At 33.4% G+C, this 15,811-nt stretch overlaps 1 protein-coding gene and 1 non-coding gene across 2 annotated transcripts; one reads left to right on the forward strand and one right to left on the reverse strand.

Annotated features, from left to right (window-relative positions):
- The first annotated feature begins 7,261 nt into the window (after positions 1-7,261).
- Positions 7,262-7,334, forward strand: TRNAK-UUU (transfer RNA lysine (anticodon UUU)). Its single transcript has one exon. It is a non-coding gene; the product is annotated as a tRNA-Lys (tRNA).
- A 2,090-nt stretch (positions 7,335-9,424) lies between these two features.
- Positions 9,425-15,576, reverse strand: LOC133789190 (WD repeat-containing protein 55). The gene is made up of 16 exons (XM_062226952.1): positions 15,399-15,576; positions 12,984-13,233; positions 12,872-12,904; positions 12,719-12,783; positions 12,538-12,625; positions 12,387-12,459; positions 12,191-12,297; positions 12,055-12,097; positions 11,908-11,964; positions 11,553-11,629; positions 11,352-11,400; positions 11,222-11,268; positions 11,058-11,131; positions 10,914-10,969; positions 10,604-10,724; positions 9,425-9,767 (listed from the first exon to the last, which is right to left on the reverse strand). The coding sequence occupies exons 2-16, from the start codon at positions 13,076-13,078 to the stop codon at positions 9,715-9,717; spliced, it is 1,038 nt and encodes a 345-aa protein (XP_062082936.1). The 5' UTR covers positions 13,079-13,233; positions 15,399-15,576; the 3' UTR covers positions 9,425-9,714.
- Between the last annotated feature and the right edge of the window lie 235 nt (positions 15,577-15,811).

A 15,811-nucleotide genomic window follows, 5' to 3' on the forward strand; every position in this document is an offset into this window, starting at 1 on the left:
ATGAAGTCAGGGGGGAGAACCATTGGAAGGCAGCCCCTTGCTTCGATTGGTGAGGTATTTTTTTAAGTAAGGAGAGAAGAGAGTTGGAGGAATGTGATGCTGGGAAAAAAAGGGCTTGGAATAGCGGCTGAAAGTTTAGCACCAGTTGCTACTGATGATACTTCATCCAAAAATCAAGGGTACTGTCCAAAACCAGGGGAGAGACCGCGTGTACAGTGTATCTATTGTGACAAGTCGTGACACACACGTGAAACCTGTTGGAAGCTACATGGAAAACCTGCAAATTGGAGGAACAAGTCTGAAAAAGGTGGGCGTTTCCCTACTGCTAATGAGGCTGAAACTAACTAGGTTGAAGCTAACCCCTTCACCCCTCAACAATTGGAGCACCTTCTTGCATTGTTGAAATCTATTGTGTCATCATCTGAACCTCATAATGCTTTTGTGGCACACGTAGGTAATAAATCAATGGCTCTACTTCCTTCTATAACTCTTTTGCCCCATGGATAATAGATTCAGGTGCCTTTGATCATATGACCAATTCTTATAAATTTTTTAAATCCTATTCACCATGTTCTCGCAATTAAATGGTTAAAATTGCAGATGGAAATTATTCCCCTATAGCAGATAAAGGTCAAATCCAAATCTCTGAAAAATTTAATCTGAAATATGTCTTCCATGTCCCTAATCTTGCTTGCAATCTTTTATTTGTTAGTAAACTTGCTAGAGATTCTAATTATTCTGTCACATTCACCATGTCTTTCAGAACCAGAGCTTGGGGATGACGATTAGTAGTGCTAGAATGAGCAATGGTCTTTACTATTTTGAGGATATTTTCTCTAGTTCTAATATTGCTCAAGTACTTAGTAGTATCAGTTCTATGTGTGTTTTTGATCAAATAATGGTTTGGCATTTTAAATTGGGCCACCCTAGTTTTATTTATCTAAAACACTTGTTTCCTTCACTATTTAAAAATGTTAATCCTTCAATATTTAAATGTGAAAGTTGTTTACCTGCTAAAAGTCAGCGAAAAAGCTATGTTTCTAAGCCCTATCAACCTTGAAAATTATTTTATCTCTTTCATAGTGATGTTTAGGGACCCTCATGGGTAACTACTGCTTCCAATATAATATAAAATGGTTTGTCACTTTCATAGACGATCACACTCGTCTATATTGGGTTTATTTGATGTAACGCCCTGGATACCCCAGAACAGTTACGGTGAACGGTGGACCGGAAATTTGACTCGTTACCTGAGTCCTTTGGTCAAAAACGTGCTCTAAGTGTAATTAACAGGTCAACGTATATAACCATTAAAAAGGAAATGGAGATTTTATTACAAACTGCTCTGCAGAGCTAAACAAAACATTTACAGGTGGTTCTCAGTACAAAAAGGTCACTATAGTTGTAAAGTTACAATCCTGCCGACCTAAGCGGCAAAATAGGGTAAACCCCCTAGTTCCTCTGAGAACTCCCTTGGCCGTGGTGGTCAAGCGGCCGCATATGTACACAACACCACATCAGCTCTCCACTCAAGGCTAGGTGAGCTTTTCTTTTCCTTTACCTGCACCACAAAGCACCCATGAGCCAAAGCCCAGCAAGAAAACATAACACTTTTCATAAACATTATCAAATGATTATCATTATAATCACACTGAGCAATAAGCTTTAAACAAATGAGTGAACATCACATGAGGTCCTGATAAACCACACTGAGTGACTGACAGGCAAGTCACTAATTCAAATGGAATAGTGGCTGTTAGGTAAGCCACTAGCCTTCAACAGGTTCTGGTAAACCATACTGAGTGACTGACGAGCACGTCACTGTTTTCAAATGGGAGAGTGGCTGCTAAGTAAGCCACTAGCCTCCAAGCGCTTATTTCATTCATCGACCCTCGGGGTCGGTCTGGCATTAATGCTCTTTGAGTCATTCAATGCTGATAATCGATTAGATCAAATCTTGTTGGCTTACGTAATACACGCTAAGGCCGTCCTGACTAATGAGTCAGCTCAACGTGATCAGTGCCCAGTACCACTGCCGAACCTGACTAATAAGTCACAGCTTCACAGTTGATACTAGCACCCTTGCCAAACCTGACTAATGAGTCAGTACCGTGCACAAGTGAGCAACATATGCTAAACATTCTATATTCAATCCATGTTCATATTCTCACAATCAACATGCCTCATGATCATCCATGCATGTCACACTTGGGGTGCAGTTCTCTTACCTTTGATTCGAGCTAGAATGAACAAAAGAACGACCCTTGAGAGCGGTTTAGCTTTTAGTCCTTTAGCGATTACCTAATCACAACACATTTGGGATACCATCAATAATCAAGGGTTCTCAAACCATTATCTAACCTCCAAGAGATAAATCCAAACTAATCCAAGTAACAAGGACACTCCCGAGGCCTAAAACTAGGTTTCCGGGGTCAAAACGAGCAAACGGGGCGAAAACAGGGCAAGGGCTGCGGCCCTAGCACTTTGGGCCGCGGCCCCCAGAATTTCCAGAGGCAAGCGCCGCGGCGCCCCACACAAGGGCCGCGGTGCCCAGCGAAACAGAAAGGCCACCTGCTAACTCGAGCTAAGGCCGCAGCGCCCAAGAACAGGGCCGCGGCGCCCAACCCAGAACCATTCTCCCACGTGTTTTCAACACTTCAACGTCCCCAAAAACACACCTAAACATTCCCCAATCATCAAAACAAAGTTCCCAAGCTTCCCAATACATCAAAACCCTCAAAACCCAAGACTCGAACGAACCGAAAACTCAACAATTCACAAAATCAATTCAAAGCTTAGAAACTCGGAAAAACTCAAAACTTAAACTTCGATTACCTTCAATTGGGTTGTTTCCCGTCGAATCCTTCGGTTAAGAAGCTTCTAATCTTCCCTAGGATCGCTATGCCTCGATCCTCACTCGATTCCGACTCCTAGAACTCAAGATTTCGTCAAAAAGGCTTAAACGGTAAAACGGACTTTGAAAAGGAAGAACAGAAGGTTTTCTTATCGTATGTTCTATCTGATAAGCTACTTCAACCTTAAGTAACCTCAAATAAAACCTAATGCTCGGGGTCCCGAAAACACCCCCGGGGACATTATAGTCAAAACCTCCAAAATTTCACACTGATCTCAAATATTCCCAATTTATCATCAAATAAACATTTCTATTACCCCAAAATTGACCCCATTATGGTAAAACCGCTAATCCACTAAAAATAACCGTCTCATGACAAATAGCTCGAATATATCTCCATAATAATGGAATCTCATTCACAAATCAAGTTATGCACCCAAATACACAAATTACCCTCAACGGGCCAAATTACCATCACACCCCTGTAATGAGAAATATGGACTCACATGCATGCATTTCACATCATATCATAATATAATCAACATATACATCCATTTAATCAATTAACAACATCATTAAGCAAGTATGGCCCTCCCGGCCTACTATTCATGCCGTTAAACTCATCGGAGAATTCGGGGCATTACATTTGATGCATGAAAAATATGAGGTTTAGAAAATTTTCAAAGATTTTTACAATATGATTGAAAATCAATTTCAAATAAAGATAAGCATTTTAAGGTCTGGTAATGGCATAGAATACGATAACAAATTTTTGGACACTTTTTTACCAAGTAAAGGAATTTTACATCAATTTTCATGTTTGGATACCCCTGAACAAAATGAGATATCAAAGCAAAAAAATAAATATCTTTTGGAAGTTGCTCATGCTATGATGTTTTACATGAATGTACCAAAATATTTGTGGGGAGATGCTCTTTTAGTTGCTTCTTATTTGATAAATAGAATGCATGCTCAAGTATTACAGTATAGTACTCCTTTAGATTGCTTAAAAATAAATTTTCCAACTACTAGAGTAAACTCAGATCTACCATCAAAGATTTTTTGTGCCAAAAAATTTGAAATTAATATAGTGAGATATTAAGAATTTTTTGGTACCTCCTTCTTCTGCCTTGAATTTGGTCTCAAGGGCATCCTAAATCTCCTTTGCCGATTTGGTCTTGGTGTAAAGTTAATAGAGCCTTTCGAATAGGACGGTTAGGATATGACCTTGGTGTAAAGTTAATAGAGCCTATCGAATAGAACGGTTAGGATATGACACCTGCATAGGATATTGTTCTCCTCCCTCTTAGTTCTAGCACTATTCACTACATGTGTGTCCTTGTCGGTTGGCGCCGGGAGAGGTTCTATGGTGGAGTCAAGAATGTAAGTGATCTTGAATGTGGTCAAGATCACACACACACACATATTAAATCACATACAATCAGATTAAAGATTACCTCTTATAATCTATCAAGTATCCTCAAATTTTTTGTATAAAATCAATGATCTTCCTATCCAAGTTCTGAAAGCTCACACATTGATCTTCTAGATCAATCCTCAAACACATAAGGACGTGTGTGGGCGCGTAGGATTCAAAATATTAATTTATGACTCTCTAAATGTACTCAACACATGAGATCTATGAAAAACTATCACTTTCCCTTTTAGAGAGAGAAAGTCTGACAGTCTATGAAAACCATTATTGAAAAGTATAGTTTCTTTTCAGGTTTATAAAGATAATTTATCTTTATTTTATTAAAATAAAACTGATCAGTTTTTTTAGTTATTTAATTTAAATCATATTTAAAAAAAAATAAATAAACAAATTATTTGAAATTCAAAGTTTAAATACTAGAGATAGGGAATCCTTGTGTGTGGCGCCACACTCACTATACAGTGAGTGTGTCGACCACACCATTAGGGTTATCCCTAATTTTCTCACTTGTTTATTTAATTAATATTTAAGATAATATATTTATCCTAAATTAAATATTAGTCAATTCAAAATTAATTTTATCTTAAAATATCAATTTTAAATAAATAAATAAATATCTTATTCTAAATAAGATAATTATTAATCTCTCTTTATATATTAATTTACAAACAAGATTAATATTAATTTTAACCTATAGTTTTCAAAATAAAAAACTATATAGTTAAATAATTAATTAATTCATAATTAATCATTTGTCTATAATTATCACATAATTATTTCCTTGCCTTGGAAAATTAATTCATTTGCAATTAAGTCATTCTCTCTACAAATCTTTCTTTTGACATCCTTACCCTTGACAGTGTATGACAGAAGTGATCTGGGGCCATGGACCTATAATACGAAGCTCCAATAAACCAGAATATTAATTAAACTCTTTAATCCAATAATCTTATTTATTAATTTCATGATTACTCCACTATAAATATGGAATTGCACTCTAAGTATTTATAAAATTATATTTACATAGTTTTCTCTTGTAGTCCATTGATATAATCAATAAATGCAGTTTTGTCATCCATTTATTAGTTCGTTAATTAAAGCTGGTCAAAATTATTGTTTTACCCTTCTAATTGCACCATCAATTCACTAGTGAATAATTAATCTATAATCATATTATATATTTGAGCTCAATAACTATTTAGTTCCAGAATTAACCCTTAAGGGAACCAATATTCAACCTGTTAGCTAGGAAAGAATGGATTCCGTTATTGTAATTTATGTTCCCAGCTATTCATGATATTGAATCTCCAAAACAAAAATTATTAGCCTCATTATACTAAGAAACCTTAACGAATGATCAAAAGATCCAATAAACACAAATAAGAGTTCATGAATACTCAGGATTTAGACTGATCTACAAATGATCATCTATTATGATAAAAATTAAATATTTATGTCAAACGGCAAGCTTATAAATATAATTAATTATTATCGGTTTTGTCATATATAATCTCTATTATATACAATATATTTTCTAAGATGTCTATCCACATCAGTAATCTGAATCTAGATCACTTGCATCTCTTATGCTTAGCAAACAGTACTAGTAACCATTCATTAAAGATTTCATACTTTAATATGTTACTGACTATTTTATTCATTATATATGATCTTAATTCTCTCGTACTAATACAAAATCACATTCTCATGTGAATAAAAAAAATTCTTGATATTATCATATAATTAATTCAAACAATAATTATAATATTCAAATATAATAAAATTGTTCTTTTATTTACATGTTCTCGGGGCATTAATCCTAACAATATTATGCTAGACACACTTTGTCACATCATTTAATCTAAATATTATATTATATAAATAATATAACACATTCATAGATAATATAAAGGAAAGTGGTTGATTCAAACTCAGTTATGTTGTTTATGAAGGGAAAACCTGATGAACCCAACTGTAGTTTCACTCACAAGGCAGTTGAAATCCTCAAGCAAGAAGAAATGGATTTTGGATCTTTTCACATTAATTCTTTCTGATGAGGAAGTAGTCAGTCAAGGCCCTTAGGTTTATTCAAGGGATAACTTGAAAAATTCTTAATTTTAAGATTAATCAACTAAAGTTCGTCACTAAATATATTTAATTTAATATGACTCATTTTTATAATTACATTTCTCATAATACCACTTGAAAAGTATACTGTATTGTGAGTATTTGAGCAAGAAAAATAGTATAACAGAAATAGTAACTAAAATACTAGGTACAAAAAGAAAAATATTCAAAATATGGCTACAAATGAGAGATGATCACTTAAAATAGGTACTCTATATAATTTTTACTTTATTCAAACTGGCCAAGTTATCCTCAAATGAAATATATATTAAGAGGACGTTTGGTATGGGGTAAAATAAATGTGGGAATGAGAATCGAAAATCCTTCCTATGTTTGGTGCAAATTTTAAAGGGGTAAATTTAATAATTTGTGTGGGCCACACATGTATTTTAAGGGTAAAGTGAGTTATTTTGTATATAAGAATATAATATTACCTTCATCTTAAGTCATTCTAAACTTTCTAAGGCAACTCAGCTACTCAAAACAAACACCGAGTAGTTGAGTTGCCTTGAAAAATGTATATAGACTTATGATGGAAGTAATATTAAACTCTTGTGTATAAAATAGTTCACTTTATTCTTAAAATACATGTAGGACCCACACAAATTATTAACTTTACTCATTAAAATTTGAATCAAATATAAAAAATAATTTAGATTCACATTCTCATATTTACTTTACCCGATAAAGTTAAACTTAGGAAAGTAAAGGAATCATTGAGAAGGAGCCTTTTAAATACCAGAATCTCCAAAATGTGGTTTCAGCTCGAAAGCTATTAATGCTGGCTTTTGGGTCCTTTGATTATAAACATATTATATATCTATATATAACACTAATGAGCACAAGCCGTCTTAGCTCAGCCGGTAGAGCGCGTGGCTTTTAACCACGTGGTCGTGGGTTCGATTCCCACAGACGGCGGATGTCGTTTGTATATTTTGCTCCAAATTTTTGTGAAAGTTTTTAACAAATAATAGATTATGCAATTTACAAATAATTAACTTCATCAACTAGTTCATAAATTAAATACAGATGAAAAGGGAAATTCTTATAAAATTGATTTATGAGCCATATTTTTACATGTTTATTTACCACATCATTTAAAATGTTTGCCAAAACATCATGCTGCAGTAGCATCTCTCTCCCCACTTCAACGTTTGTGTTGACAGTATAGTAAATCAGTTTACAGATTGCTAAGCAGGTGTGAAAGAGGTGAAGGCCAAGGAACTTACTAAGTTACTAAAATCCATTTCTTGTTCATTTCATATCTCATTCTCTATATGGCTGTAGCCAAGTATCTTCACAACCCCGGAACTAACCATTTCATTTCTCAGTCGCTCAACATCATCCCATCTTTCGTCTTCAGCGTAAATGTTCGATAGCAAAACATAATCTGCATCCATAAGAAGCTCCAACTCGACAAGCTGCTGGAAGCATTTCTCAGCCAAGTCCACGTTTCTGTGTACCATACAAGCACCAAGCAAAGTTCTCCACATTACCAATCTTGTTTCCCAAGACCTAGTTTTGATCATCTCATAAACTTCATATAGAAATCCCCATCGTCTTAGAAGATCAACCATACAACCGTAATGCCTGATATTATACTGTTGGAACATACGGTCAAAATACTGGTGTCCTTCTTCCACCAAACCCTTATGGCGGAAAGCAATTAAAACACCAATGAATGTAACTCGATTAGGCCTAACTTCATTAAGTCTGTTTTCCATTTCTGAAAATAGTTCCAAAGCCTCCTCAGAGCCACCATGGACGTACGGCTAAACCAACAATCATAGCATTCCAGCATCTTATAGGTTTCATTTTTAGCTCATTGAATGAATACTTCCCAAGCTGAATTCAACTTCCCACATTTTGCGTATCCTTCAATCTTGTAGTGTTTTATTACCAATAATTCATGGATTTCTGTACCAATATCCAATGCGCCTGTTTCGACACAAGCACCCAAAATCAATATCGGTGTTATATATAAAGTAACTCGTAATTAAAGATACAAACTTTTTTGACCATTTAAAAAAATAAGTTTTAATTAAAGATATGATGTGTGTCAGATTATTTAATAAAAAGAAAAGACTTGGAGAATTGCTTGTCAATGGTGGGGTAGGTAAATGAGGTGGGGGAGATTGTTTTAAAAGGAAATTGGCAACGTTGCTTTCATTTTTTTTTTCTTTTTTTTGATTGGTTAGGTTTATTAAAAAAATTATAATGGGACAACTTAAGTCACGGGTTGCTCCCATTGTAGATGTTCCAAGTAACTCTTAATTAAAAATATAGACCGTGTGTCAATAGAAAAACTTTGTACTGAACTTCTGATTAGATGTGACCCTCTATCAAGTTTTTTTCTTTTTTTTAAATATATATAAAACCCGTAGCTATGCACGCCTGCATAGCAGATATACCCTATATATATATATATACATATTAGTTTGATGTATTTTTTTAATTTAAAAAACTAATCAGGTTGTCTCACTATTTCTCTCCATTTCCATTGGGTCCACCGAAACATCAAGTTCTTGGTTTACAATGGCAGTTGATTATGTATTGCCATCCTCATCTTCTGTTTTGTAATCAAGCCCTTGTTTTTATTGTGTCAATAATGATATAATTAAACTCTTTCTCTCTCTCTCTCTCTCTCTCTATTTTTTTTGAAGAAATTTGGTGCAAAGTGTTCATATGTTTTTGTTTGACAATTGTGGAGAGTGAAAAATACACCCAACATAATCCAAAACTACATGGAGGTTACATTTGAAACTTTAGTTCATTTATAAGTTTAGGGTTGAACTATTAGATAGCTTTTGGTTCATTGTAACATAGCAATAGAATGTAACAAGAATAGTATTATGATGCTTTGTTTATATTTGGAATGGAGATTGGAATCAAAATTATTTTGATGGATTTGGCATGGACACAGAATAGAATAAAGAATAAATAGTCAATTGACAAAAATATCCCTAGTTTTTACTATTTCGGTAGTGGAAGGATACAAAAGAAGGGTATATAAAAATCATTTTGCATTTATTTTCTTGTGCCATTACTAATGAAAGAGATATAATATGACAAGATTTTCAAAAGCAAACCAAACAACGGAATTGAAATACATTGCAATCTCCACTTTGACATAAAATTAGACCCTTCTCGAGTGCAAAGACAAAGACCAAGCTAATTTCTATCAATCGCAATACAAAATTGGAATATACAGCAGTTCTTTGCCAAAATTATAAAGAGGACAGACATTTAGGTGTACAAAGACAAAGCCAATAAATAAGTAAATAAATTTGTTGCCTTGCTATAAGTCCGAAAAAAAACTATTCTCTGTGCTTGCATTTTTACTTTTAGACCCTGCCAAAAAATACCAAAGATATACACACATTACACACCACACAAGAATATCACCTGTTTTTGCAAAGTATCGTTTTAGTACCTCTTTTTTTAATAATGCTCATATGGCACTCTATATTTTAAAATCATACATATTTGGTACCCTAAACTCAAATTTAATAAATAAAATTTTATTTATATGACTAAACTGTCAGTAATTAAATTTGAATTTAGAATACATACAATTGAGTGCAGTTAATTAAATTAGTAAAGTTTTATTAATTAAATTTCAAACTACAAGATACCAAATATGTACGACTTCAAAATACAGGGTATCAAATAAACATTATTGTGAACACAGGACACCAAAACGATACTTTACAAAAACACATAGTACCAAATAGTTAACTACCCTAGAAGTAACAAGCGGTTTTTAGTTATAATTGATAATTTAAGGGTAGAATGGAAAGCTAATTTATGTTTTATTCATTATCTATCTCTGTACATATATATTTCTAATGTGTACACTCTTTGCAAGAACTAATCTAGTAATATGTGCATTGTTAAATGTGTTTTCTAGTATTTCTATTAAGTTTCAATAAGATTTCCACTTTTTTAAACAAACATCTGTGATTCTTTTTATCATTGCCAACAGTATAATGGGATCAATCAATCAAGCCTAAAGCTCACCATGCAAAAGAACTAGATATAACAACAATCCCAGCAATAGTACTAATTCTATTACTTCTAAATCTAATGTTAATATCTAAATCATGGATCAAATAATTAAAAATGTCAAATAACTAAATCACGAAATCTAAGAGCGTTACAAGAAGAAATAAATAAACAAAAAATACCTTTGGAGGACTTCGGCGGATTGACATCCACATCCATTTCGCTGTCATCACTGTCTTCTGCGGCAGCTTGATTCCTTGTATTATTTTCAGAACCTTGTAATAAATCTTCCAAATCCCATATCTGTTTCAAATATGCACATCCAGAGGTTAATGGATAGCATTATGAGCTAAGAAAACTGTGATATCATATGAGATCACCACGCCAACACAACGATTAAGTCTGACCGACATATTATAAGATCACCACACCAACACTTGTAAGTATATTATAGAATTTATCACAAATCTTAGAGAGAGAGAGAGAGAGAACCTTCATCACCGGATCATGTGCTATACTTCCAAGAAACTTTCTATCATGGGAAAAAGCTACAAAACCAAACAACAAAATGTTAATAAAACATAAAAGAAAATATAAAACATATCACTATCACTAGGTCAGCTGGATGATATTTACCGAGGCGCTCAACAGGGTACTCTGAGTGCTCTGCAATTGGTTGAATAATTCTGTTGGGTAATATGTTTACCAGGCTAATAACATACAAATTGCAATAATGTAAGTACATGTATTAGAGGCAAAAATAAACATAAACCAGATCAAATTCTAAAACAAACACTTACTTGATGATTCCATTCTCGGATCCAGTAATAATCCTATCTTCATCAAGCTATAACACCAGTAGTGCATAAACTATGAGTAATAAGGCTGGAGAGAGAGAGAGAGAAACGAATTTAAAAGTAGTCTACATACCTTCAGCAAAGCATCAACCGAGTTCGGAGAGAGATCAACAAAACGATCACTGCAAAGAGAAGGGCCATTTAATATTAAAAGATACAACAACAGAGATTACAATACTCATGATCTCTCAACAATATAAATAGTAACAATCTCTTTATAAATAAAAATTGTGGTCATTCCTATTAAATTGGTAACATCTACAATATGAAATACCTGCAATCCTTAAAATATCCCCAAGAGTACAGTAAGAGAGTTCCAGTCTGTGATCCACAAACAACTTTACGACCATTCTGTCAACAAGAAACACATGAATAACTCAGTACAAAGGTCTATGCATTCCAATGTTCAATTTATCTTCTTTGTTTCTTTTCTCCTATTGGAAAACTATAAAGACAAGTACAGTATGAAAGTGACTTGACAAAGTGGACCAGATAAAATCTTCCATTGCAATTGCTCATTCCATAAAATGGCAACCAAGGAAGCATGTTTCACATTGTGGGTCTAGACAAAAAAATGTAGTACAAAACTATAGTAATTAAGCATTTCAAAAAGAGGTGGCAAATGGTACCTTCATGATAACAACGGAAAGTAGCTCATCTTCTGAAAACTCAGATTGAGATTGAACCTATCAAAAATGGAATCAAGAATTGAAATTTAGATATATGTTGGTCAATTGACGGTTTTCTAAGAGATACAAAATTAGAAAGAGCATAACCTTGTTTCTTCGAAGATTGCAAACAGATAGAGTCCCATCTCCACTAAATGGAAAAAAAAAAATTGTATTATGGAAATCGCAATCAAATGGTAAAAGGGTTGAATCAAATGTTCAAAAAAGAAAAAGGGAAAAAAACCTTGTTCCCAAAAGCTTCATGGAGTCGGAAGAAAAAGTCATGTCAGAAATGTACTCCTCGTGAACATTAAAAGAATTAGTGCAAGTACGTTGTCTGGTATCCCAAACCTGCAGAAGTAATTAAGAGATTATTATTATCATCATAAGTAATAGTTAGTTAAGGCATAAGATAATAAGATATATGGTGATGATACAACCTTAATACAACCTCCATCATCTCCAGAAGCAATGGTAGAGTTTGTTAAACTGATTATCTTGTTAATGGCATCCCTAAAGGAGACACACAAAGTAAGTAGTTTTCCACAAAAGAGAGAAAGATAGCTAGAATTGAAGAAAATGAAAACTCACTCATGAGCATCCTCAAGGCGAGCAATGGCAGAACCAGTTTCAACATCTGTGGCTAGAATTGAATGGTCCGGTGATCCCGTCACAATAGCTGTCAAGTTAACAGTCAATTCCATACTATCTTCAATAAACAAATACATACAAACATGTATTCATATATATATATATATATAGTTATATATACCGCGGCCATCATTAATGAAGCGAACAGCTCTGCAAGACTCTGTGTGAGCGTGCACTTCTAACACCCTAAAATACATACAGACAAATTTAAATTTAGAAGAAAAGCTAAAAGAAATGAAAAACTGGCAGAGAATGATAGAGAATGGTAGATTACCTTTGAGGAGAGGAATCAGCAGTGTACCGGTACCTGCAGGAATCAACAAAATACATGAGAAGAAGAAGAAGAAGAAGAAGAAGGGGAAGAGAGCTGGTAGAAAGAAAAATACAAGAGAAGATCGCCATTAATGAGGCCAGCAGAAAGAAGGTGGTCTGATGGATGAAAATCAATGTCGAAGGGTAGTGACCCCAAATTAATCTCCATGTCTTCTGCTTCTGCTGTTACTTCTTAGGTAGAGAGGTTTTATTAAGGCTTTTGCACACGCCACTCAGCCCTGTGAGTCACAGACTGTGAGTGTGACACTAACAAATCAATGACAATGGGTTCTCATATTTGGGCTTTCATCATGTTCCTGCAAGCTGTAATCAATTAAGGTCATTTCATGGGAACATAAGATTTTTGCATTACAATTCAAAAAAATAGAAAAAAAAAAAAGATTTCACAGCGTATGCAAAGTTGTTCCTGGACATAAAGTGAGGTGCAGTATGTATATTATTGATGATGCATAAAACTCAATAATTCCAACAAAACTATTAGAACTCATGCATATATGACTGCTAATCAAACTTTCGGAATTATTTTTATTATTGCATAAGGAATAGAACTTAGATAGAACATTGTATATGTAAATATGTTAAGAAGAATACAAACATCATAACATTTTCCTTTTCAGATAGACTGCACTATTACGTATTAATTATAGTTTAAATTCATAATTACTAATTCTGAATGGCCAATGCAAATATTTACATAGAATATTTTGGTGATTGATTTGAGCTGCTGCTCATAGATAGTAAACTTTAGTATTAATCCTTCTAAATGCTAGAATTATAACACAATAAGTTTTAAGAGTACAAGATAATGTACACTCAATAGACCTTGGCCTTGAAAGAAGTTGAACCAATGCACAAACAAAGCCAAATCACAAGGATAAAGACCTGAATTTTTCAGGAAAAGATTACAAAACACCTACCTAAAAGAATATTTATACATATATATATATATATATATTATCAAACACCATTACATGAGAACTTTTGACTTAATTTTATTTGTTGTTCTTAAAGCATGCATTAACTTGAAACCAATAAATTAGTTCACATCAAATTTTATTTTTTTAAGACAAGCATGCCACTAGCTACACCATCAAACATAACACAGACAATTTATCCATTAACTATCAATACCAGAAAAATGAAACGCATACTATCCATTAACTACACCTATCATTAGGTCCAGAAAATAAATAAATAAAAAATCCAACTTGATATCATATGTCTCTTTCCCTATAATCTCTTTCAATCTGTCTTTTTGTCTGCTTGGAGCTCTGTTGCTGCAGGTTTAAATATCAAGCAATATGCCTAAACAAAATGCAGGCCTGAACGACCAAATTGCAGGGCATAAATATTATTTGAGCTAAATTTTAAAATATAGCATAAGCAAACCCAGCTTATCTCTTTCTGATCACCCAATATTATTATTTCAACAAAACATATTGCGTTTAGAAATGTCTATGCATGTATTTCAGTGTGCATTGGTGTGATAATTTTCTAATTTCATATTTAAAAAAAATACTGCAATAAGTCAAAAAGCTTGGGTCTTACATAGCATTAAATTAAAATAATTTTGCTTCTTGAAACTAAAATCAAACTAAAAAGAAATATGTTTCACAATCAATAAAAAAAAAACATTAAAGTGAAATTAAAAAATTGATAGATTACCATAACTAAACCCATCTCGGCAATGCCCTTATTCAAATTCTGGACAGAGCCTTCTAAACCATAGCAATAATACAAATTAATCCAATGAGTTTCACCCAAACACAAACACAAACAAAGAACCATGCATCTTGATCTTTGCTGCTGATGGGTCATCACAAAAATTTCATTTCCTTTATTTGATTTACATCAAAGGCAGTTACCAAACACAAAACTGCAAAATGGAATAAGATGATGATGATGATGACTAACAATGGGTGGACTGTGAAGCTAAGGGGTGCTGTTCATTTGGCGGGTTATAGGAGTTTTTACCTCTCCAATATCATAAGCCAACCCATAACACGCCCAATAACATTTCTAAACCCGCCCAAACCCATAAATCTTTTTTTTTTCTTATTTATTTCTAAATTTCAGAATGAATTATTTTAGTGTTGAACAAAAAGATATGAAATTCACATTTCACAACAGATTAAAGATTAGCATATAGTTTAAACACTACTATATATTATTACACACTCAAAAATCAAAACGGTGAAAGAAGAATCATGAAGATGAGTTCACTTTACATCTGATATCAAGAACCAAAATGAGAAGCTTTTTATTAATCAGGAATAATGAAAATAATTTCAGCACTTGTCTAAGCAAGCAAACATTAATAAAATTGATAAACACACGCATATATATATATACATATGTACACACAACAAATGGGTTATCTTTTTTATTCTCATTGCAACAGTCAAGTAAACACAAGAAGAATAAGAACAAGAATATGATGCTCAAATTGTGACTGCTCACGTCAGTACCTGTCGGAGTGGGCGACGGGAGAACGGAGGGAGAAGAGCAGCTCTTCCTCTGCTGCTGCCGTGTGCCGCTGCGTGTGGAATTTGTCGGGAGCTGCTCTGCCTTGCCGTCGCCGAGAAAGAAGAGAGGTCTGGGGGAGACGAGATAGGTGTGCGGAATATAGGGTTTGTTTTCAATGTTTTTTTTTAAGGTTTTATACATTTTTATTTTTGTCTAGTTACCTGTTTTTTTTTTTTTTTTAAATTACTTTTTTAACCTATGTTTGGAAAATAGTTAAAATGGAATCATAAACTTAATTTTCATGAAAAAAAAAAAAATATAACAACATAGATTTTAAGCATAATAATTTTATTTTTATTCTGAATTGTTAATTTGGTAAATTATTTGTGATTTTAGTTGAAAAACATTGACCAAA

This window comes from Humulus lupulus, chromosome 7 (genome assembly GCF_963169125.1).
Source record: "Humulus lupulus chromosome 7, drHumLupu1.1, whole genome shotgun sequence".
NCBI classification, from domain to species: domain Eukaryota; kingdom Viridiplantae; phylum Streptophyta; class Magnoliopsida; order Rosales; family Cannabaceae; genus Humulus; species Humulus lupulus.